The sequence below is a fragment of the Tursiops truncatus genome, chromosome 4 (genome assembly GCF_011762595.2).
Source record: "Tursiops truncatus isolate mTurTru1 chromosome 4, mTurTru1.mat.Y, whole genome shotgun sequence".
NCBI lineage: Eukaryota > Metazoa > Chordata > Mammalia > Artiodactyla > Delphinidae > Tursiops > Tursiops truncatus.
In genome coordinates, this window is record NC_047037.1 from 128410712 (window position 1) to 128435388 (window position 24677).

The 24677-nt window shown below is 38.7% G+C and overlaps 1 protein-coding gene across 5 annotated transcripts in view; it reads right to left on the reverse strand.

Moving 5' to 3' along the window:
- LTN1 (listerin E3 ubiquitin protein ligase 1) overlaps positions 1-17633 on the reverse strand; it is an 81105-nt gene extending 63472 nt beyond the window's left edge. For 3 of the 5 annotated variants that reach the window (XR_012331580.1, XM_033855995.2, XM_033855999.2), the window contains exons 1-6: positions 16424-16535; positions 11170-11373; positions 10552-10650; positions 9815-10045; positions 7380-7432; positions 6495-6675 (exon numbers count right to left, since the gene is read on the reverse strand). Coding sequence is in view for 4 of the 5 variants with exons in the window: in XM_033855995.2 (XP_033711886.1) it covers positions 6495-6675; positions 7380-7432; positions 9815-10045; positions 10552-10650; positions 11170-11373; positions 16424-16465 (810 nt within the window). In the remaining variant the exon portion in view is untranslated. Of the gene's footprint in view, positions 1-6494; positions 6676-7379; positions 7433-9814; positions 10046-10551; positions 10651-11169; positions 11374-16423; positions 16536-17572 lie in introns of those variants that run through there. The other 2 variants (XM_033855996.2, XM_033855997.2) reach the window with 2 other exon arrangements.
- Between the last annotated feature and the right edge of the window lie 7044 nt (positions 17634-24677).

Genomic DNA, 24677 nt, shown 5'->3' on the forward strand with positions numbered 1-24677 from the left:
AAGAACCTAGGGGCAAGATGGGAATAAAGACACAGACCTACTAGAGAATGGACTTGAGGATATGGGGAGGGGGAAGGGTAAGCTGGGACAAAGTGAGACAGTGGCATGGACATATATACACTACGAAACGTAAAATAGCTAGCTAGTGGGAAGCAGCCGCATAGCATAGGGAGATCAGCTTGGTGCTTTGTGACCATGTAGAGGGGTGGGAGAGGGAGGGTGGGAGGGAGGGAGATGTAAGAGGGAGGAGATATGGGGATATATGTATACATATAGCTGATTCACTTTGTTACAAAGCAGAAACTAACACAACATTGTAAAGCAATTATACTCCAATAAAGATGTAAAAAAAATAAGAATATATCAGAACAAATTTGGCAGAAATTATCAAAAGATTGTTGTAAATAATAAAAGGATTAAAAAAAAAAGAAATAACAGGAGCTCAGAAGAGTTGCTGGATACAAAATTAATGCACAAAAGCATAGCATTCCTATACCACAGTAGAAACAAAATAGAAAATGGAATCAAAAAAGGAACCCCATTTCGCAATAGTAACAGAAACCATAAAGTCATGTTCAGTATGCAGTATATTATAAAATACTATTCCAGGATGGCAAGGGCCTAATATAGGCTAAATAATTTTGAGAAAGAAGAACCAAGTTGGAGGGTTTCAGGACTTGCCGTAAAACAGTAACAATCAAGAAAGTGTGGTAATGGTGTAAAGATAGACATAAAATGTAAGGGAGTAAGAGTCCAAAATTAAAATCTCGTATGTTCAACTTAATTTTGCCAAAGGTGCCAGGGTGGTGGGGTGAGGAGGAGCTGATAGTCTTTCAAGAAATGGATACCTATGTGAAAAAAATCTGACTCTCACCTTTATGCCATACACAAAAATTAACTCTAAATAAACCTAAAATATAAAACTTCCAGAATAAAATATAAAAACATCTTTGCAACCTTCAAGTAGGCAAAGACTCCTTATATAAGAAATGAAAAGTATGAAGTGTAAAAAAAAAAAATTGATAACTGGGACTTTAAAACACCTACTCTCCAAAAACCATGGGAAAAAAGTGAAAAGGCAAGCCACAAACTATAATAAAACATTCATGATACTTTACCTGACAAAATACTTGTATCCAGAATAACTAAAGCATATTCATAACTCACAAAAACCAAAAACCCAACTTAAAAATAGGCAAAAGAATATCAAGTAGTGACAGACTGATACATTGATCTTCCTGCAAAGAACAACTATAGACTCTATGAACCCGACACAAAAAAACTATCCAAGGGCTCTGAAGACTGAAATACACATTTTGGAGCCGGTATCATAACTTGGAGTAAGCAATCACACATACTGAGTTCCCATTTTGTGCAGTTTTGCCCTGAAGGTGGATGCAGTCACCACCACAGAGGCACTGGGGCAGCTACAACTGCAACAGAAAGCCTGACATCCCTCTGGTTGGAGGAACTGAAAGAACCAGGAAAAGGAGCCCAGGGTAACCAAGATGGCAAGAGAGTAGTAGGGAACTCCAGAAAGAAGAGAACCAAAGAAAAGAACCCCCACGTTCTGTGTTTAAACAGTCTAAATCTACAGCTGACACTTGAACCATGCCCGCTGCAGGCATGAGAGTTTGTTGAGTCTAACCAAGTTGATTGCCCACTAACACAAAGACATCAACGCCCTTTGGAGCAATATAAAATAACCCTGTCTCCAAAACATAACATTCCAAGATACAATCTAAATATATACGTCTAGGATGCAATCTAAATATTTATGTGTAGGATACAATCTAAAATCCCTCAACATATGAAAGCCAAGAAAATGTGATCTCAGATGTTATTATCAGACATGTACTTTACAGCAGCTATTATAACTATACTCAAGTAAAGAAAAATATGCTAACAATGAATGAAAAAACAGGGAACAGATACATGTCATTATACATTTGTCCAAACCTACAGAATATACAACATCAACAGTGAACCCTAATGTAAATTATGGATTCTGGACGATAATGATGTATCAACATAGGTTCGTCAATTGTTTAAAAAAAAAAACACAGGTACCACTCTGGTGAGAGGATGTTGATAATGGGGGAAGCTATGTATGTGAGGGGCAGGAGATATATGGGAAATCTTGGTACTTTTTCCTCAATTTTGCTGTGAACCTAAAACTGCTCTTAAAAGAAGTCTTAAAAAAGTAGAAAATTTCATCAAAGAAATAGAAAATACAAAAACCAAGTTGAAATTTTAGATATAAAAACTACAACATATTAAATTAAAAATGAGCAAAAGGGTTAAACAGACACCTCAAAAAAACAGAAGATAGGGAATTCCTTGACAGTCCAGAGATTAGGACTCAGCACTTTCACTGCTGGTACCCTGGTTCAATCCCTGGTTGGGGAACTATGGTCCCACAAGCCAAGTGGTGCGCCCAAATAAAAATGAAAAAAAAAAAGAAGAAGAAATACAAATGGCCAATAAACACATTAAAAGATGTTCAATACCATTAGCCATCAGGGAAATGCAAATTAAAACCACAATGTAAAGTCTCTACCCCAGAGGTCAGCAAACATTTTCTTTAAAGAGCCAGAAAACAAATATTTTAAGCTTTGCAAGCCATACAGACTGTGTTGCAACTACTTTGTTCTGCTATGTTAGCACAAAGCAGCCACATACAATACAAAAACAATTTACAAAAACAGGTCACGGGGCTTCCCTGGTGGTGCAGTGGTTGAGAGTCCGCCTGCCGATGCAGGGGACACGGGTTCGTGCCCCGGTCTGGGAAGATCCCACATGCCACGGAGCGGCTGGGCCCGTGAGCCATGGCCGCTGAGGCTGTGCGTCCAGAGCCTGTGCTCCGCAACAGGAGAGGCCACAACAGTGAGAGGCCCGTGTACCACAAAAAAAACACAACAACAACAACAAAAAAAAACAGGTCAGGTGTGCCAGATTTTGACCCATGAGCTGTAATTTGCCGATCCCCGATGCCACACCCAAGAGAATGACTTAAAACAACGGACAATATTGAAGTAAAGATATGGAACTAAAAATTTCATACACTGCTGATTAAGAGTATAAAATAGTATAACCACTTTGAAATACTGATACAAGCAACAACAAAGAATCTTAAAAACATTACGCTGAGCAAAAGAAAGCCAGATACAGGGAATTCCCTGGTGGTCCAGTGGTTAGGACTCTGCACTCTCACTGGCGAGGGCCCAGGTTCAATCCCTGGTTGGGAAACTAAAATCCCACAAGCTGTGCAGCACGGCAAGAAAAGAAAAGAAAAAAGAAAAGAGAAGAAAAGAAAAGAAGCCAGATACAGAGTAATATATGGCTCCATTTATATGAAAACCTAAAAAAGACAAATCGAATCTCTAAGTGACAGAAAAGTAGATAAATAGTTGCCTAGGTTAAGGGAGAGGATGACTTGCAGGGACACAAGGAACCAATTTTTGAGTGATAAAGATGTTTTACTTCTTGATTTTAGTGGTTATGTGGGTATGTACATGAAGATGAGTATATACATCTGTCAAATCTTAAACTGTAAGCTTAAAATGACTGCGTTTTATTGTATGTAAATCATACCTTAATAAAAGTTGTTTAAAAAGATATTCTAGGATATTTTTTAAATACCTGAATAAATTGTGAGATAATTTTAACATCAGGTTCAATAACCTAAAAACAGCAAGTCTCCCCAAATCATTCAGTGGAACCCCAATCAAAATTCCAGTTAGATGTTCTTTTTGAGGAATTCAATAAATTTACTTAAATTTATACAGAAGAATAAAGTTCTAAAACAACTTAGTCTTGAAGATGAAGAAAAGAGTGCCTCCCCTGAGCAATTATTAGGACATATCATAATGTCATTTTAACAGTGGTACTGGTGTAAGAAGAAACAAAGACTAATAGATCAGAAGACAGAGTTTTGAGAAAAACTCATGAACATATGGGAACTTAATATACCGTAATGGCAGGACCATAAATCAATAGGGAGAGAATGAACAGTTTAACTAGGTGATGTTAGGAAAAGTGGCTCACTGTACATGAAGAGAAATGTAAATAGATCTCCACTTAACACCACATAAAAAGGTGGGTTACTGATGGATTAAAAACTTCATATGAAAGATAAAACTAAAGCGATTAAAAGATATAACTGTTAAGAAAGATATAACTATTAAAAAAGGATATAGCTGTTTAAAAAGATATAACTATTAAATATAACAATATTTTTATGGTTTAAAAGTGAGAAAGGCCTTCATAAGGCAAAATCAGTGGTTTTGATTACATCAAAATTAAGATTTCTTTATAAAAGAGGACACACGAAAGGTGACAGAGTGGGAGATTATTTACAATGCCTAACAATGACAAAAGGACTAATATTTAAAATATACAAGGAACTCCAGTAAAATAAGAAAAAGAGTACTCCAACAGAAAAAAAGGGGTGAAAGATATGAATAAATAGTTTACAGAGGAAACATAAAAATCTAAAAAGCTTATGAAGAGATGTTAAAAGTCACTAGTTAGCAGAGTAATTAAAATTAAAGAAAGGTATCATTTGAACTCCTAATTAGACTATTGAAAAATAGGAAGTTGAATGATGCCCAGCCCTGGCTACAGTATAAGGATATATAGTAGTCATCATGTATTGATAGTTGAGCCTAGACTAATGCAGCCAATCAGGTAAGCAATCTGGCACTACTTCAGAAAATTAAGTACGCCTATACTCTTTGACTCAGCAATTCAGAAATTAAGAGAATTTCAGAAAAAGAAATTCTCACAGATCTGGGGATACATGAATGAAGATGCTCACTGCTGCCTTATTTGTGAGAGCAGGGAGTCGAAGGCAATCAGGGTGTCTACCACTGGGGGAATGAACAGGTAAAATGGAATGTATGCAAACTTCTGAGTACTACACATCAGTTAGAAGCCATGGGCCAGATATACATACAGGAATGTAATGGATTTAAATATCTTAGTACTTTTTAAAAAACTACTGGGACTTCCCTGGTGGTCCAGTGGGTAAGACCCCGTGCTCCCAATGCAGGGGGCCTGGGTTTGATCCCCGGTCGGGGAACTAGATCCTGCATGCATGTCACAACTAAGAGCTCACATGCTGCAACTAAAAGACCCTGTGAGCTTGGGACTTCCCTGGTGGCGCAGTGGTTAAGAATCTGCCTCCCAATGCAGGCGACACAGGTTCGAGCCCTCGCCCAGGAAGATCCCACATGCTGCAGAGCAACTAAGCCCGTGCGCTACAACTACTGAGCCTGCGCTCTAGAGCCCGCGTGCCGCAACTACTGAAGCCCTCGCACCTACAGTGCAAGGAAGAGTAGCCCCCACTCGCCGCAACTAGAGAAAGCCCACGCGCAGCAAAGAAAACCCAACACGGCAAAAAAAATAATTAATTAATTAATTAATTTAAAAAAAGATCCCGCATGCCACAACTAAGACCTGGCGCAGCCTAAATAAATAAATAAATATTTCTTTAAACAAACAAACAAAAAGTACATGTATAAAAATTAAAGGGCTTCCCTGGTGGCGCAGTGGTTGACAGTCTGCCTGCCGATGCAGGGGACACGGGTTCGTGCCCCGGTCCAGGAAGATCCCACATGCCGCGGAGCGGCTGGGCCCGTGAGCCATGGCCGCTGAGCCTGCGCATCCGGAGCCTGTGCTCCGCAGCGGGAGAGGCCACAACAGTGAGAGGCCCGCGTACCACAAAAAAAAAAAAAATTAAAAAAACTACTAAGTAAAAAGCAATAAATGGGATGAAATATAACACAGTATCATTAGTATCATTTATGTGAATTAAAAACACATGCAAAAAGGCTGTGACATGCCTAACAGAGAAAATTAGATAAACTTCATTCAGGCATGATGTCTAGTGCTGTTGTGTGGGAATTCAAAGTTAGTGAATCAACAATATACATTAAATAAGGTGTCTTTAAACAGATACACATAAAACAAGGTTATGTACTAACCGTCAAAAATGTCGTGACAAGAGACTAACAGGAGCCTAAGCCTGCATTTCCCCTAAGAGCAATGCTTTGGTGTTCACTAATTCAGTGTTCATGGACTTCACAGAATATAATCACAGTAAGTAATGAGAATCGACTGCACAGACGAAAGCACATACATTAATCACACTTAGAATGGGCAGCTGGTGGAGGTGGAAAATGGAGACAGACAGACAAAAGGGAAAAAATAAATACATTAAAAGGAAGAGACTTGCACACACCCAGCAGTTTTAAGGTGCCATGAACAGAGGAAGATCATGATTCAACTCTGAATCTGAGGTCCAAACTACTAAATAAAAAAATGAAAATACAAGAACATTCTAGTAAGAGAGGTAATTCAGTCCCACCACAAAAATGTGTCTGCAGAATTTTAAACATAAACAATAAACATGAAGCCTAAATAAAAAATAACAAGATCAGGGGAGAAAAAGGAATCAGAGGAATGTCTTAAAAAAAAAAAGATTACGATACCTGAGGTATACTGTGTTTTCCATACTTCCAAAACTTATTCTGTGATAAAAGAGACTTAAATTTCTCCTCCAGAGAATCAAACTCATTATCGGGTAGGAGGCAAAGCAATTTTTTCAATGCCAATAAGGAACAAGTTACAACCCGATAGAATTTAGCTTCTCTTTCTTCCTCTGGAATAGTTCTTGATGTAAAAAGAAAATAAATACATATAAGGATTGAGAATAAGACAAACTTCTATTTTAAACGTTTTATCGTTGAATATCTACCAAAGTTGCTTTATCTCTATATTCATTCTCTCTGTGCCAAACCCCCACAAAATGCCAATATACATAGAATTTTAATCACATATTATTCGAATAATAAAAGGTGAAAGTAAATCAAGAGTTGTGGCTTGAAATAATGTGCATGTACACTGCTCTCAGTAGCAGTTAATTGGATGATTAGAGAATAAATAACACTGCACCTAAGAGTACTTTCCCTTACAGATTCTTAATAGTTTGATTAGAACACAAGAGTAAAAAGTAAATGGAACATCTTACTATTCTTACAATAGAACTATTCATAGTTCTTCAACTATTTTCATCCAGACCTTAAAATGGTTCCTGCTATGACTGTCAAAAGGCAAATGTGGAAAAAACCTAAAAACATCTCTTTGTAAAAGAACCAAACACATGTGCTCCCAGATAATTCAAGTTAAATAGCGGGACAACTTGCAGGTAAAAGCACTTAAAACAGCACCTGGAAAATAACACTATATTAAGTATTTTCACCTCTACATTTAGCATCCCTTTTTTAAAAAATGTCACATTGAAATTATCATCTTATTACCTATGAGAGAAACATAGTTTCACTTAACCTGAGTTACACAGAAACAATACAACTTACTGTGGGTCACTGAGTGTATCAGGTGTTTCTTTTATAAGATGATCCTGCAGCACCTATGAGGGGAAAAATGCCATAGACTTGAGATTTTATTGAATTGTCAGTGGTGAAGAGACAGAACATAAACTTCATCTTAACTAAAAGTTCTTATCCCCTTTCTCACAAAAGTAGCAAAATTAAGTAGCAAAACTAAAAGGTTTGAATTTTACCAATTTTTTTCCCCTATCAATCCCCAAGGTTGGCACCTGCTGGGGTAAAGAAGGATAAGGTACTTCTTCCAAACACCTCCAGTTTCCACTGAGAGGAATTTTCCCTTAAATACTCCTGGCCTCTTGCTTCTCCATTCCTCTTGCACACAGCAGTGAAGTGAATGGGATGTCCGATTAGTAAGTTTGGGAGTGAATTAGGCTCTGCTTTCCTCGTCCCTCTTTTTTGAGCACCTCCCTGCTCACAGAGTACACACATTGTGCTCTGCTCCATCATGGAGGAAGGTTTAAGGCTCCATTTGAAATGCTGAGTAAGTCTGCTTACTTCTGGGGTACAGTACTAGCAAGTCCACTGTTCCAGTATCAATTTTATCAGCAATAATAATAACCAATATTTACTGAGTTTTTCCATTTACCATGTATTGCTTTGAGCACATTCCATGCATTAATGAAATCCTCAAAACAACTCGATGAAGTACAAGTTAATTCCTACTTTAACAGATGAGGAAATGGAAGCACAGAAACTTGCCCATGGTCAAAGACCCCAACTAATGGCAGAGTGGACTAGAACCCAGTGGTATGACCCAGAGCCCATGTTCTCTTACAGACACTATGACATTTTGATCTCATTTGCCTAACTCCTCTCTAATAAATTTGTTTTGAACTTAGGAAAGTTCAAACCCAGTATCTGTATATCTGTGACACAGCCAACTAAAGGTAAAATAATGGAGGAAATAATCCACATATCCAATGATCAGTTACCCATCCATAATAAAACCAAGAACAAAAAAACAACCAAATAAACAAAACTATGAATAGCCAAATTAATTATCTCAAAATCCATTTTCTAAAACTCTTAAGTGTCCAAATTCATGATACTTCACTCATAACATTCATCACTTGATATTTTAAAGAAACCAATGATATTTAATTTATAGTTGGGATAGAGAACTCCCTTTGAGAGTATGATTAAACCTACAAACCCTAGGGAATTCCCTCGCAGTCCAGTGGCTCGGACTCAGCGCTTTCAAGGCTGGGGCCCTGGTTCAATCCCTGGTGCGGGAACTAAGATCCTACAAGCCGCGCAGTGTGGCCAAAAAAACCCACACAACTACAAACCATCACCCTAGAAAAACAACTCTGGTACAACAGAAAAATAAAGAATGTAAGAACCAAGAACTTAAAGGGGAACTAGAGTGCATGTGTGTGTAGAGAGATGTTGGGTGAAGAGATCAGATAGGTAAGAAGGGACCATATCATGCAGAGCCTTGTAGGCCAAGATAAGAAATCTAGACTTGTAAGTATAATGGGAAGCCACAGAAAGGTCGACTAACTGAAAGGAGGGAAGCAGGGAGAAAACAAGGGAGGAGGAGGGAAGGTGTTTAAGTAGGATTATACATAGGGTGCTATGGAAATATTAGAGTACTAAATAGAGAAATAAATGCAAGCATTATCTTTTTTAAAAAAATTTTTACTTCTCCTCAATGGACTCACAGCCCATCTATTTTTATTTCTTGGTATAATACTAACAAATTGGCGTCTAGTTTTTTCCAGTCCATATATAAGGAAGAAAAGAAGGAGAGAAAAAATGAAGAAGGACAGTATTGTGTACAAACTAAAAGCCACAAAAGTTATGGCTGATATCGGTCTGGCAAAACTGCTGGCCAAGTGTTGGAGAAACGTATATCTGTTAATGGGAGTATCATAAAAAACCGGGTAAATAAATATTTTAAAAAATAATAAATAAATAAACCTATTCTTAAAAAAAAACTGGGGAAAAATCCCAAATGTGTATTAAAATGAAAGAAGTTAAATAAACTGTTGTATATCTATATATACAAAGGAATACCAGGATGAAACAGATCTGTATACATGTATTGATTTGAAAATATGGGGGAAAAAAGTTTAGATTTGATTTATAGATGTATTCTTTTTTTAGATTATATATTACAAAGCACATATCTAAATATTTTTAGATACAGTAAATTAAAACATTAAAAGAAACAGGGAAAACTTAAATCATTTAGAAAGATCCAATCCAAAAAGTTAATTATGTTTTAAAAAGCCAAAATGGTCAACTTTGATAAACACCATTTAAAAAACGCAATCTTCCACTGAAAATATTTCACTTCTCATACCCTCACAATGCTAGGTAAAAGAGCTGCCTTTGTAATACGCTTTATATCCCTTAAATACTTTAAAAATAGATACAGAAAGGTTCCAAGGACTTACACTTGTAATTTCATCCTTACAAAATGCTATGGCTTCAGGCTGCTTGCTTGGAGGGAAAGCTGCTTCAAAGGCATCTTTTGCTGCAGATGCAGCTGGTGTGTAAGTATCACACTGAGCCATTAGCCAATAGCCCATTAAACTTTTTAAGTAAGGAGCCAAGTGTTTCTTAACTTTAAGGATAAGTTTTTCAAAAGCTTGCTGTGTGGCTTCTCGAACCCGGCGGTCATGATCCTATTGAAAATATAATATGGTTTAAAACAGCTCTAACCCATAAAAATAAATACTGACATTTCTGGGTATGCGATGAAGACCCATTAATAAGAATTCACCTATGCACAAAGCTAAACTAAAATCAATAATTATATTAAAAAACTGATTAATTTTTCCTTTTCCCAATGAGATAAAAATGACTGTATTCAAAGAGTCAGGGCTAAACCTGGAATAAATAAGCAATTCATTCTCATTCTTCTGCAGCAAGTATACAAAGAAATTACATTGTCAAAATTTACTATGGCTTAAAAGTATCTAGGTAATTCTATTGTAAGGACCTAACAGACTCCTTTTTACAACCCAACATGATCCAATCTGCATAATAATATTGACATAACATTCCATAACCCTCACCAAAAATGAATCATATAAATTTGACAGTCCCCACAACTTCAACCAAAAACAAAAACAAAAAACAAAACAAAAAAACCACAACAGAAATAAACTAGTCAAGTCTTAATACTTACTAGTGAAATTTTGCAGAAAATTCTTGGCCAATATGGAAGAACTCCTTTTACAATTTCCGTGTCTCTCTCTGTACACATGGTTCCAAATTCCTGCATAGCCTAAAATAAATTATTAAAATCATTAAGGATCAACAGCCATAATATTGGCTGTTGATTATATTTATGCTGTTCTAGAAGCTTAGTCTATTTTATGTAACGTGAGAATACACCATCCCTGTTTGTGTCACATGGGACTAATCCGAAGAGTTCTTTATAGGTTACTATGGTAGAAACTTTTCAGTTGTTTTAAAAAATATATAAAACGTACACAAACAAAAAAAACCCCATTTAAAATTATAGAGTCAAAATTACATTACTTAATAGGAAAAAATGTAAAGCCAGAATTCCAGTGATTCTAAAAAGTGCAGAACAACAAACTAACTTATAACCCAGAAGATAAGTATAACCTAAAGTCTGTATCAGCAAAAAGTACAATTGTAAAAGTACTTATTAGTGATGATTCTTCATTTAAAAGTACTTATTAGTGATGATTCTTCATTCTTCTTTACATAAAATATGCCAATGACATTTTAACAAAAAGATTTTCTTGATCATTTTAATGAAAACAATAAAACTTGCTTTTAGTTTTGTCGTGACATCTTTCTTTGAAAGTTTTCGCAGCACCATTCGGAAATCAGAATCCACAAGACTGTCTATTTCTTCAGCTCCTTGAATAGCAGGAACATAGCCTAGGTCACTGTGAAATGTTCCAAAACCAATAAATCCAGGCACTGTTCCCTGTTCCTTGGCAAGGAGTTCTGCAGCTCGGCCACTGTTTGAAGGCTGGTAAGAAAGTAGGGAGAAAAAAAGTTAGAGTCAAGGAAAAGTTCAAAATTTAACTTTGAGTTCTTTGGAGTAATTACTTGACAATTCCCACAATGAAGCAAACTTCTATTTGAGGGCTTTTTCCCCCTAGCCTATGCATCTATTGCAATGTCTGCCAAAGATAAATATTTTTGTCACCAAGAATTTAACAATAATGATCCTAGGAGCTATTTCCTAGTTTCCTAAACATCAGAACCATGTTTTTAAAGTTGCGATTACAAGCCATTAGAGGCTCATGGGCCATGACAACATTTTAAAGAAATAGAACAAAATTTTAAAAATCAGAATGCATCACATATGGTAAGAATAAGTACTGTTTTATGAAATTTTTTATTTCCAACTTTTGTATAAATAGTATGTATACACATATATGTATACTGTGTAGTGATGCAAAATTAACTCATAAATGGATATCTCTTTATTCATCCACTCATTCAACAAATATTTATTAAGCAACTACCCTAGGACAACTCTAATGATAGCAACTTCCAGACCAGGAGTTCCTTGTGGGCAGACACACTCATTTCCACATACCCAAAGCCTAACCAAGTCTCTTTGGGCTAAAATGGTTACAAATTACATTAGTATGTACATAAAAATCAATACAATGATCAGGATATAAGATACACTCCTTTGTTTTGAAACAGTCAGTGGCTTGTTTGATTGATACACAATATAGTAGCTTCCAGTACTAAACATTAAAGGATTCTTTGTGACAAAGAAAGAAAGTACTTGAACTGTTGAAAGAAATTAATGTATTCATTGTCATCTAATAGGAAAATGTCTCAGTTCAATGTCCAGGATGACATCACAACCCATCTAAACTCACCTATTTCTTATTCCTCCGTAAGAATGTCTGAAAATCCAAATGTGTGATTCAGCTTGTTCATACCTAGCAAAACTGTGTTTGGGAAAATCATTTATCAAGGAATAATAATCTGTACTACTTTCTAAACTGAAATGAGTGACCAGAAATGAAAATGATGGACTAGATATTTTTTCAAAACAGTGGCACTTGGCCTAATTTCAAAAAAGGTTCTCTATTTTAAAACTTTATTAAAATGAACTAACATTATTCAGTTTACCTTTCTCAATATTGATACATGAATAAAGAGCTACAAAGGAAGTTAGTGAATTATAATTCTGAAAACTATGATGACATTAAGACATTGGAGTTTTACCTATAATCTCATGTGTAAACAGTTTTATTATGAAACAGAATAATGCAATAGTATAAAAAGCTAAAAGCTAAAGGAGTCAAGGCTGAATTCTGAACTGACCTGAAGACCAGAACTGACAGTGATAACTAAGTACAGAAAAGATATCAGATGTCCAGTTTCACAGAAACAAATTATTTTCAACTAATTGTATCTTTTTTTCAATGTCTACTTTGAACTTAAAATGTAGTTACTGTTTCTTGTTACCTTCTCCACTGTACGTTAGATGCTCATACCCACAGTTCAAAAATTAAGAACCTCGATACTATTTCTGGCAGTTAATTGTCTCTTTTTTTTTTTTTTGCGGTACGCGGGCCTCTCACTGTTGTGGCCTCTCCCGCTGCGGGAGCACAGGCTCCGGACGCGCAGGCTCAGCGGCCATGGCTCAGGAGCCCAGCCGCTCCGCGGCATGTGGGATCTTCCCGGACCGGGCATGAACCCGCGTCCCGTGCAACGGCAGGCGGACTCTCAACCACTGCGCCACGAGGGAAGCCCTTAGTTAATTTTCTTATACTACACCTACTTCATTCTTTTGTGCCTGGCTTCTAGAGGTATAACATTTGAGGTGGCAATCCTGAGTCTACAGTTTAAAGACCAAATTCAGGAAGCTTTCGGGATCTTTCACCATCTGGCCTCGACCTCTCCAGTCATCTTTCTAACACTTTTTTCTTCCCTTGTCCCACTTCCTCCTCCCTGCTCCCTTTTGTTCCCACCATTTATGTTCTAGTTCCAAACTCAATACAAAGTTCCCCAAATATGTCATGCCTTTTCACAATCTGGTCTTTTTATTCATTTTTTTCAAACAGCAAACACATTTTTTTTTTAAAAAATTTTATTGGAGTATAGTTGATTTACAATGTTGTGTTAGTTTCAGGTGTACAGCGAAGTGAATCAATTATACATATACATATATCCACTTTTTTTTTTTTTTAAGATTCATTTCCCATACAGGCCATTACAGAGTATGTGAGTAGAGTTCCTTGTGCTACACAGCATGTTCTTATTAGTTATCCACAATTTGGTCTTTGTGTAATCTTTTCTCTCCCTGACAAACTCCCACTTATCCCTGAAAACACATTCATGTTTTCAACATTTGCCTCTCCGGTCAATCACCATTCTTTTCTGTTCTCTCACTTTGCTTCTGATACCTGTATCATAATTCTTTAATATATTATAATTATTTGCTTACTTATCTATCATCAAACTAATAGTTCAAGAACAGAAAATTTCTCTGTCATCTTTGAAAACACGGCATTCAGTATTCAAACTCTTCTGTTGAATGAATGACTGCCACTCTGAAGTTCAAATCCCAACTCCACAACTTCCTGACTACATGAATTTAGGCAAGTTAATTCTCAAAGCCTCAGAATCATCATCTTTAAAATGAGACAACAGTCACTAAATCATTACTTAGGTGTAGTCAAGATTAAACATAAGTTTTCAAACCACCATAATAATAATTGATTCCAGCAAGAATTATCAAAGGATGCTAAAAACCATTAAGTGAAAGTTTATGAGAGAACAGGTTATTCTGAAATTACTACTCCACATATTATTTGTTAATAGCCAATAAAAAGAGACACTTATACAATGGACATCACCTTAATCAAGTGATTACACATATACCACCAATAATGGGATTATGTGTCTCATTAATAAACAGACATTATGTGTCCCCGTGGTGTGAGAGGCACTGAGAAATTACACATCATCTATGAAGCATTTCTGTCAAATACTGTTTAACCTGAATGTAATTATAAGGAACAATTAGACAAATCTAAGTTAAGGAAATCAATTGCCTAGACTCTTCCAAATTGTCCATGTCATAAAAGAATCTTCCTCCAAAAAAAGGCACTAGGAAAACTGCCTAGATCTAAATGATAGCTAAATGGAATGAGTGATCCTTTCATGGATCTTGGATGTTTTTTAAAATGCTGTATCTAGGGACTTCCCTGGTGGTTCAGAGGTTAAGAATCCGCCTGCCAATGCAGGGCAGGCACATGGGTTCGGTCCCTGGTCCGGGAAGATCCCACATACCGCAGAGCAACTAAGCCCGTGCACCACAACTACTGAGCCCGTGCTCTAGAACCCACAAGCCACAACTACTGAGCCCACGTGCCTCAACTCCTGAAGCCCGCGTGCCTAGAGCCCGTGCTCTGCAACAGAAGCCACTGCAATGAGAAGCCCGTGCACCGCAACGAAGTGTAGCCCCTGCTCACTGCAACTAGAGAAAGCCCACGTGTACCAAGAGCCAGAAATAAATTTAAAAAAATTTTTAAATGCTATATCTAAATAAAACTTATAGAGAACAATATTGAGATGACTACAGAAATCTGAATACAATAATGTATACTATTAGATAATAGTATTATACTGAAGTTGAATTTTCTGCATGTTATAATTGCTCACGGTTATGTAGAAGAATGGCGCTGTTTTTAGAATATACATGCTGAAGTATTTAGAAGTTAAGGGTCATGATTTCTGCAACTACTTCTCATACGGTTCAGCAAAATACATATATTTAGAAAGAAAAAGCAAAAGTGACCAAAGATTAACAATTGGTAATTCTAGGTAAAGAATTATGAGTTGTTGCTAATATTTGGAATATTTCAAAAGTAAACATTGAGAACATTTTTTAAAGTTAAATGAGGATGCAAGTAAAGCATTTAGGAGAGTACTAAGGTAAGTTACTATTATCACTGTTACTATTATTAACCTCCAAAACAGATTAAGTGACAGATCTAAGAAAATGTGGTACTGGAATCACAAGAATTGTTTCACAAACAGGAAAAAAGCATCCTCATAAAATTAGACTGTGCCATAATAAACCTAGTACTATAAAAAATATCATTACGGCATCCCCAATCTTGTAGGTTTAGTCCACTCTGGGGTTTAAACAAGTATTTAGTGAACTTCTACTATATGCTAATCCTTGTTCCAGGCTCCGAGGATAACAGCAGCAGATAAAAACGCCTGCCTTCATGATACTTATATCCTATACTAATATCCTAGTGAAGCAAGACAGTAAATGAAGCGGGACAGTCAACTAATATGTTAGAAGTCATAAATGCAACGGAAGAAAATAAAGCAGGAAAGGAGAAAAGGGAGCGGGGTGGAGGGCTACAACTTAAAATAGGGTGATCACCGGAGACCTCACTGAGATATCTCGGGCAAAATTTGGAGGCACCTAACAAAAGAGCGTCGGGGAGCCTGCCAGGCAAGGTCAAGTTTCGGTGATGAGATAAGCGTGGCCAGATGGAGTGAGCGAGGCGGAGGGAGTTGAAGATGGGGTCGGAGGTGGAAAGGGGCCGCAGCAGACCATGCACCGTGTATGTATCGTCGTAACGGCTTTAGCCTTTACCCCGAGGGATGTGGGCAGCCACAGCAGGTTTATGAGCGAAGGAGCGACACGATCCGAGATACCCTGCACACCAGGCTCACCTTAACTGCTTCCCACCCCATTCCCTTGTTCACCCCTGCCACCCTGGGCAGATAACCTTCCTCTTGAAGCCGATACGGAACCAATTCTTAATGAAAATGTTGGGCGGGGGGGATGTGCTCGGGTGGGGACAGCTCTGGCACGGAACATCTTTTCTCTTACGACTCCCCAATCTGCTCAGAGATAATCCACCCCGCCCGCGGGGACGCACACACAACAGAGAGGTCACACTCGACACGCAAACACACGCCTCCCCACTGCCGCGCTGCACACATCCTCCGGCCCTGCGCCGGGCGGAGCCAGCCACTGCGAGGCGAGGACTCCTAGGTTGGCTGGGCCACCCCGCACTCACCCTCAGGTTCCCCTTGGTCCTCTGCTTGTTCTTCCCGCCCATGGTCGCGGTCTCAGCGGCACTCTCGAACCTCAGCCCCCCAGTTGACACGGCCGGGCCACAACTTCCGGCCCCTTGCACCGGAAAAGGGCCCATAGGAACGCCTTCCCCTGGCCCTCCCCTTCCGTCACCCACCCGCCCACATGCCGCCCCACTTCCGCTCCCGCCTTCTGCCGCGTCCCGGCCATCCGTGGCGGGATATGTCGCACTTGGAGCCACGCCCATCTGAGTTGACGTGACCCCTGCCCAATAGGAAGCCAAGCATAGCGCTAAATCCTGCTTCTTCCCTTTCCTGCCGCAAAGATTTGTTCCCTGCTTAGCGGGTAGGAAATCGGCATGGGCCATAAGGGAGGTGTTTTCATAGAAGGGTAGCAATAGAATGACACAGTAGTGGCTGAAGGAAGATGGGACAATGTTAGACTTTTTAAAATGCAATTATCGGGACTTCCCTGGTGGTCCAGTGGTAAAGAATCCGCCTTCCAGTGCACAGGGCGAGGGTTCCATCCGTGATCGGGGAACTAAGATTCCCACATGCCAGAGGGCAGCCAAGCCCTCGTGCCACACTACTGAGCTCGCTGAGCTCGAGAGAGGCAGCGTGCCACAAAGCACAGAGCCCACGCGCCCTGGAGCTGGCGAGCCACAACTAGAGAGAAAACCCGCAGGCCACAACTGGAGATGACCCCGCGTGCCGCAACGAAAAGATCCCGCACGTCTCAAGGAAGATCCCGCGTGCCGCAACTAAAACCTAACGCAGCCCCCGCCCCCCAAAAAAGCAATTATCGGTATCACCTGGGTGTTTCTTAGAAATGCAGACTGTCAGGCCCACTTTGGGACTATTAAATCAGATTTTGCATTTTTAACAATGTTCCCAGGTTTTGTTAAAATTTGCAAAGTAGTGCTCTAGGCAATATTCTCTAAATCCGCCCCCCCCGCGTTTTTTCCCCCCATATCAAAAGTGTTAGTGCAGCTTTTCGAAAAGAGGGTAGTGTGGTAGTCTCTCTTAAAATTTGAAGTTTACAGGTTTTGTAGTTACTGATTTTGCTCCTCAGAATCACAGCACAGAAACATAAGCACATGTTGCTGGTTATTATCTCATGCGCACACACTCACCCTATTATAATCGACTCCATGACACGGAGGCTCTGCAGACTATTTCTCCTTTAGTCAGCCGTCTTCCTGTTAGGTTCCTTCAACGTGGGGGGGGGGGGGGGGGGCGGGGCGAGGGACAATGGACTAGAAGGAGACGGAAAGAGAAGAGGAAGAAGCGACTTTCTGCATACTGCTAGCATCATCTCAGCAGCAGCTCTTTGCCCTGGTAGCAGCAATTGGTATAGGCAGCAATTGTTTTCCGTCTCCATCTTTTTTTTCGACCACCAGAGTCAACCTAATTGCACACCTCAGGGGTACCAGCAGCAGCCAGGCAGGACCTTTACCCTCCGAAGTATGAGTCCTAGCTCCATGGGCCCTCTCCTTTGAGCTCTTAAGACGGCCAGTGGTGCCCCCTTCTCAGAAGTCAGAGGCCCAGCATCACGGAGTACCTTCTTTGAGCTCCGGAGAGCAACTACAGCCAGGCACCACCCTCTCTTCAGAGGCTTGAACTGAGCCCCAGCTTTTCCAGGCCCTCCTCCAAACTTCTAAATTCTAATTACCCCAACCTCTTCTTTCCTTCTTTCCTTTACTAGCCCTAGTGATAGTAACTGCTGTGCAGTAATCACCTCTGTTACCTCAGGATTCTCCTTTTGCTTTTATACTCGTTTTTAACCAATCTCCCATGTTAAATTTTTTTCTCTTTAAATAAGTAGTGAAGTTTCTGTTTTCCTGACTGGACCCTGATTAAAAAAAACATACAGAGACATGCTGCAGGATGTTCCCTAAAACACTATAATAGCAAGATAATTGAAAACAACCTAGTGTCTATCCATTGGGGGAATGGCTAAGTAAATTATATCTATTCTATGGACTATTAGGCAGCAGTTAAGAGGTTTATCTGTACGTACATGGGAAGAATTCTAAGACATTCTTAAATTGAAAGCAAATAGAGTAATATGTACAGCATAATACCATTTGTGTCTAAAAAATTTATAAAACAGTATTATATGGATACATATATATTATGTAAATACACAGAAAAAAAGGCTGCAAGGATCATACCAATCTGATAATTGAAGTTAATCCTTAGGGGAAAGAGGTGGCAAGAAAAGAGATTAGGGTTAAGAATTATAGTCAAAGGAAATTAAGCCTTCCCTGTAAGATTTTATTTTATACAAGGAGAATATATTCATGTATTTATTATGTAATTTTTTTTTTTTGCGGTACGCGGGCCTCTCACTGTTGTGGCCTCTCCCGTTGCGGAGCACGGGCTCCGGACGCGCAGGCTCAGCGGCCATGGCTCACGGGCCCAGACGCTCCGCGGCATGTGGGATCTTCCCGGACCGGGGCACGAACCCGTGTCCCCTGCATCGGCAGGCGGAGTCTCAACCACTGCGCCACCAGGGAAGCCCCTTAGAACACCATTTTATAATTGGTTTGGGCATTCGAAAATAGTCTCCGTTACGTAACAGTTCTCAGTGGTTGTCTCTTTTGAAGATGAGACCCTCGTAAACCAGAGTACTCTAAACAGTGCCTACCAAAGTGGTAATGTTATGTCAATTCTAATCAAAATATCCATAACTCTAATGTAAACCAAAGTCTTAATGAACTTTGGACACATGATTTAAAAGTTTATCTGGAAGAATAAAAGGATATTTTTGGTAAACAATGAAGAGAGAAGTCTGTCCTATCTGATTGTAACATCAAGTTCTAAAATAAAAGACCTAATTAAAGATAATTATAAAATCCAAAATACATAAAAATTAAAACAATATATATGTGCAGTACGTAGAGGAAAAAAGCTACAAAAATTTAAAGAGTTATAACTAGAGAGAGGATGGGAAATTACAATAGCTGAGATGTCAAATCTTGAAAGTTAAGTTTGTAACTTATGTACTCCCAAAAGAATTCTCAGTAAGATTTTGTTTTCAGATATCACAAAACTATCTCAAAAGTTCACATGAAAGAATAACATGAAAGAATAGCTAAAGATATTTTGAAAAGCAGGCATAGCAATGATTTGTCCTTCTAAACTTCAAAACTCAAGATATTGCCGTAACAATCCTAACAGTGTTGTTAGGAATAAGCTGAAATAGAATGGCAAATCCAGAACCCACATTCAGGCTCTGATAAAAGTGGCATCTCAAATGTCTGAAGAATATGGATTATCCAGCGAATATCATTGGAACAACTGCTTACCTTCTGAGAAAATAACTTTAGTACCTACTTCATGCAGCACTCTGAAATGAATTGCTGATGACTGAACGTTAAAAATGAAGCCATAAGATGTGGTACAGGGATACACACACACGTCATTAAAGTACAAAGAAATATATGGGGGGACTTCCCTGGTGGCGTAGTCGTTAAGAATCCGCCTGCCAATGCAGAGGACACGGGTTCGAGCCCTGGTCCAGGAAGATCCCATATGCCGCGGAGCAGCTAAGCCCCTGCGCCACAACTACTGAGACTGCGATCTAGAGCCCGTGAGCCACAACTACTGAGCCTGTGTGTCACAACTACTGAAGCCCACGTGCCTAGAGCCTGTGCTCTGCAACAAAAGAAGCCACCACAATGGGAAGCCCATGCACTGCAATGAAGACCCAACGCAGCCAAAAATTAAATTAATTAATTAATTAAAAAAAAGAAATATATGGGAATGATAAATACTTTAGGGTGGGGTTAATACTGCTAAGGAACAGAACTGTAATCAGCAGAAGTACACAAGAGGATTTCAACCACACTTGTGTAGTAGAGTGGTAAAGTTTTACTTGTCGGTAAAGTTTTCTTAAACTAGTTGGTAAGATTATGACTATTCATTTTTTACTTCTTTTTACCTTTTTGTATAAGGTAAATATTCATAGTAAGATAAATAGTATGAATGTTACATATCTACTTCACAATAAAATTTTTTAAAACAAAAAATGTTATAAGGTTATATAGGCATATTTTAAAATTATCCTGGAGTAGGGAAAGCATTCCCAGTCAATGCTCCAAAGACAGAAAACCATAAAGAAAATGATTGATACATTTCAGTAACATTAATTTGAAAGTTTTTTTTTCTATGTCAGAAAAAACAAATAGACAAACATGGGAAACATCTGCAACATTAACTAGGTGTTAATATGCTTACTGTTAAAAAAAAGTTCTTACAAATAAATATTTTAAGGCTTCTCATTTAGGTATAAATAAGGCATAAACAGGCAATTCACCACGGAGGAAATATAATTGACCAGTACACGTGTAAAAAGTATTAGCCCATTCTAAAAGTCAACTGAAATAACATAAACCAATGTAGATTTTTCAATCTATTAAACTGGCAAAATAATAATCAGTGTTGGTAAAAATCTAGGGCAAAGTAAATTTTAGAGGTCTTGCAATGTTCATTTCTCAACCTTTCACAAGTGCAATCGGCAAGACAAATCCAGAGTTTAAGAGTGAATTTCCACTTCTAGAAATCTAACTTGAAGGGATAATAATGGATGCTCAGAGCAGCTTTGTTTTTGAAACTAAACTAAACCAAACCAAACCAAACCAAAAATGTTACGATCTCACGACCAAAACAGTGAACTGCTGAAATCAATTACGGTACACTCAGACAACCGAATACAAGACAGTCTTGAAAATATTTAATATAATGGAAATCTTTACAACCTATTGTTTAATTAAAGGTAGATACAAAGCAGCATGTACAGTATGACTTGTTTAAAAAAGGAAGACGACATACACATATATGCAAAAGTAATATACTAAAAAATAAAACATAAAACGAAAATTTGTCTTCTTAGGCAGGAGATTATGGGTGAGTTTTACATCCAGTTATTTGTACATTTTCTACAATGGTCATCTTTTCTAGTAAAAATATATTGCTTACACTTATTTACATATATTTTGGGGGGTGGGGAAAAGCAAGAGAACAAGTTTACAAGATCCAAAATGCCAAACACCCTGGGGAGGGGGGGGGGAATTAAGCCTCCATACGGTATGAGCAAAATGCCTATATTCAATCATCCAAAGCAAATTATTATTTAGGAACTATTTGAAAATAGATAATTTGAAAATATTTTAAGAACAAAAGTGATGGTGTATCAAAAATTACTTTTTCCAAGAATGTATGTATATGTATAACTGAATCACTTTGCTGTAAAGTAGAAGTTAACACAACATTGTAAATCAACTATACTTCAAAAAATAAATTTTTAAAAAAGAACTCAGGTAAAATAAGAACTTTAGGCCAATGAACTTAAGAATTTTCTTTATGAAAAAAATCACTTTTTCCTATCATTTGCATTTTGGGTTAAACTTAGTGTTATTTAAAGAATCATAAATTAGAACCTCAAACTATCTCAGGAAGACAATAGTGTTGAGAACACATGTCATTTAAACTTCTCTGAAACTACTTAAATTTCTTTCAAAAAAATATATCAGTTTAAAACCAAATATATATATTTTTAATATTAAAAAAATTAATCCTTCATTTCAGTAATTCCCTGGTTAAAATCGGGGGACACCCTGAACCTCGAAGGTGCCACTCAGGTCCCAGAGAGCATCATTCCTCCAATCATCCCAGCTGTTAGCAACATCCGGGAAATCCCAAGAGAGTAAAAGATAAGTATTAAAAAACAACAACAACAACAACAACCCAACAAAAACCGTATCTCAGTGCCAGGGCTGCAACTGGCACGGTTGCAGGAACCCCGTCCGAAAGACAAGCGCAGGACTCAAGCCAGGGTCAGAATCCTTTCACCAGACCCGAATCCAGCTGTCCCAGCTGCGGTTACGCTACCTGCGCTCACCACGTCTCCCACCCTCACGGGCTAGTGCTTCTGGGGCGCGCCGACGAAGGCGGGGCGCATGCGTGAAGAGTCCTAGGGCCCCTCCCAGCTGCGTTCTGTAGCTGCATGTGCGGCGGTCCTGCACGGGGGAGGTGCGGGGTTGTAGGAGAAGGCCGTGGTGTCCGTTAAGGCCCAGCGCTCTTGGGAGCCGCTCGGGACCCTGGTTTCCGTAGGTAGCCAGGCACCTGCCTTTCATTATGAGCCGGAATCTTCCCTCGCCAAGCCCTGTTCCTCGAAGTGGTCCGCAAAGGTCATTAAGGCCTCCATCCTTCCTCGACGCGGTGGGATCAGATTGCCAGATTGTGCTTAAGTGGAAGCACATGCTCCTTGTACCCCCTTTTGCAGAATTTTTGTGGGCCCAGTTTGTACTATGTAGTTGTAATAATTGTTTTGGGGGGCAGCGGACTGGCAAGTTATGTATGTGCACCTGCCCTTATATGCCTTTAACTCTTGGCTGCCTTGTAGCTTTAATGGAATTTCACGAATGATACGTTATGTTGGGTTTCCCTGATACACAGCTAAAACCAAAACCAAAAACAAAACGGTGTCACAGTTATTTTTATACAAGTGCCGAAAGTAATCATCCGTTGTGCACCACAGCAGATGTGGTATTTTTGTTGTTTTAATGCAGTTTATCAAATTAATGTGCAGATGGTAGGACTGGCTTTGACTTTGTTACTCCAAACTGAACACTTGGGCTTGTGGGATTAATTTTAGAATGTTTAAATTTTGTTTTGTTTTACTCGACTCAATAATACTATTGTTTGTACAGGAATTACTTTTACAAATAAAAAATGGACATGTAGCCAATGTTTCCTGCCTCCACTCTTGCTTTCTATAGATCTTTTAATTTTTAAACATGATTTGATTTGGGACTAAGTTTCTTTTAAAGGTTTGTCATTATTTCTTTATAGATGATTCCAGTTCAAGATATTTTTCAGATTAATACATGACAAACTGTCACTGTGGAATAAAGATACATACTGAACAATTTTACATTTAAGGATGTCTATATATGAAGTACATAATCATTGGTAAAAGTCTAAGAAAGCTATGTTGCCTCTAACATTTAACTATAGTTTCTTACAGCTTTTATTGTGTCTCTTACATTATATAATGTAGGCAGGACCATCTAATTTGCTGTTTTCTAATACTTCCATCCACTCTCCAAAAAAATTTATTAATCATGAGGTTGGAAAATCTGTACTTTTCTTGGTCACTGTGTTGATAGTCCAATGTCTAAATTTGACAGGTCTGTCTGGGAAGAAAACTTATAATGCTACATTATTGTAGTCTATGTTTTTATATTATACTTGAGATCTATATATTTACACATAACAATGTGTTTTTAATTAAAATAATGTATAAAGACTAAAAAATTATAGCAATTTAGTCCTACTGAAAGTAACATGTGCATCATTTGGCCCCTTTGGTGGCCTCTAGGGATGTCAGTCTCACGCGCTGTGGGGTATTTCACCCAAATCTGGAAGTGGCTGGAGGGAGTCAGAAACTAAACGTCCAGCTGGTCCAGCTGGCTGTGTGGTGGCAGCAGAGGAAGGACTAGTATTTCCAGGCCAACTGACAGGGCACTGGGGAGGTGGGCAGCATGGAGGGAATCTGAGGAGCCACCGTGAGATATGCAGCCAATATAGGCACTGTGCTATGAATACCACTCGGATTCTTATTTGTGTTTATATTTAAGATCTATCCACATTGCCTTGTTAGTTCCACTTTATTACTTTTGATTTTTACTTGGATAGTATGTAGCATAATGTATTTACTAATTCACTTAGTGATGGGCACGGTACATTGCCTCCAACTTTTTACTAAGATAAACAATGCATTATGTCCCCCATGCCCACTCCTCTATCCAAGTCTGACTTTTCAAGGAATACCCAACACACAGTACCAAGCTGAGTGCTAGCAATTAGTAAATATTTAATAAACATTTTGGAAACTGATTTATGGAGGGCCTCAAAATCCAGATAGTGGGGCTTCCCTGGTGGCGCAGTGGTTGAGAGTCCGCCTGCCGATGCAGGGGACACGGGTTCGTGCCCCAGTCCAGGAAGATCCCACATGCCGCGGAGCGGCTGGGCCTGTGAGCCATGGCCGCTGAGCCTGCGCGTCCGGAGCCTGTGCTCTGCAACGGGAGAGGCCACAGCAGTGAGAGGCCCGTGTACCGCCAAAAAAAAAAAAAAAAAAAAATCCAGATAGTGTGTTTATTTGACTCTAAGTCAATTTGCTGAAAATAAATTTACAGAAAGCCACTTCCAGAGAGAAAAATTTGTCAAAAT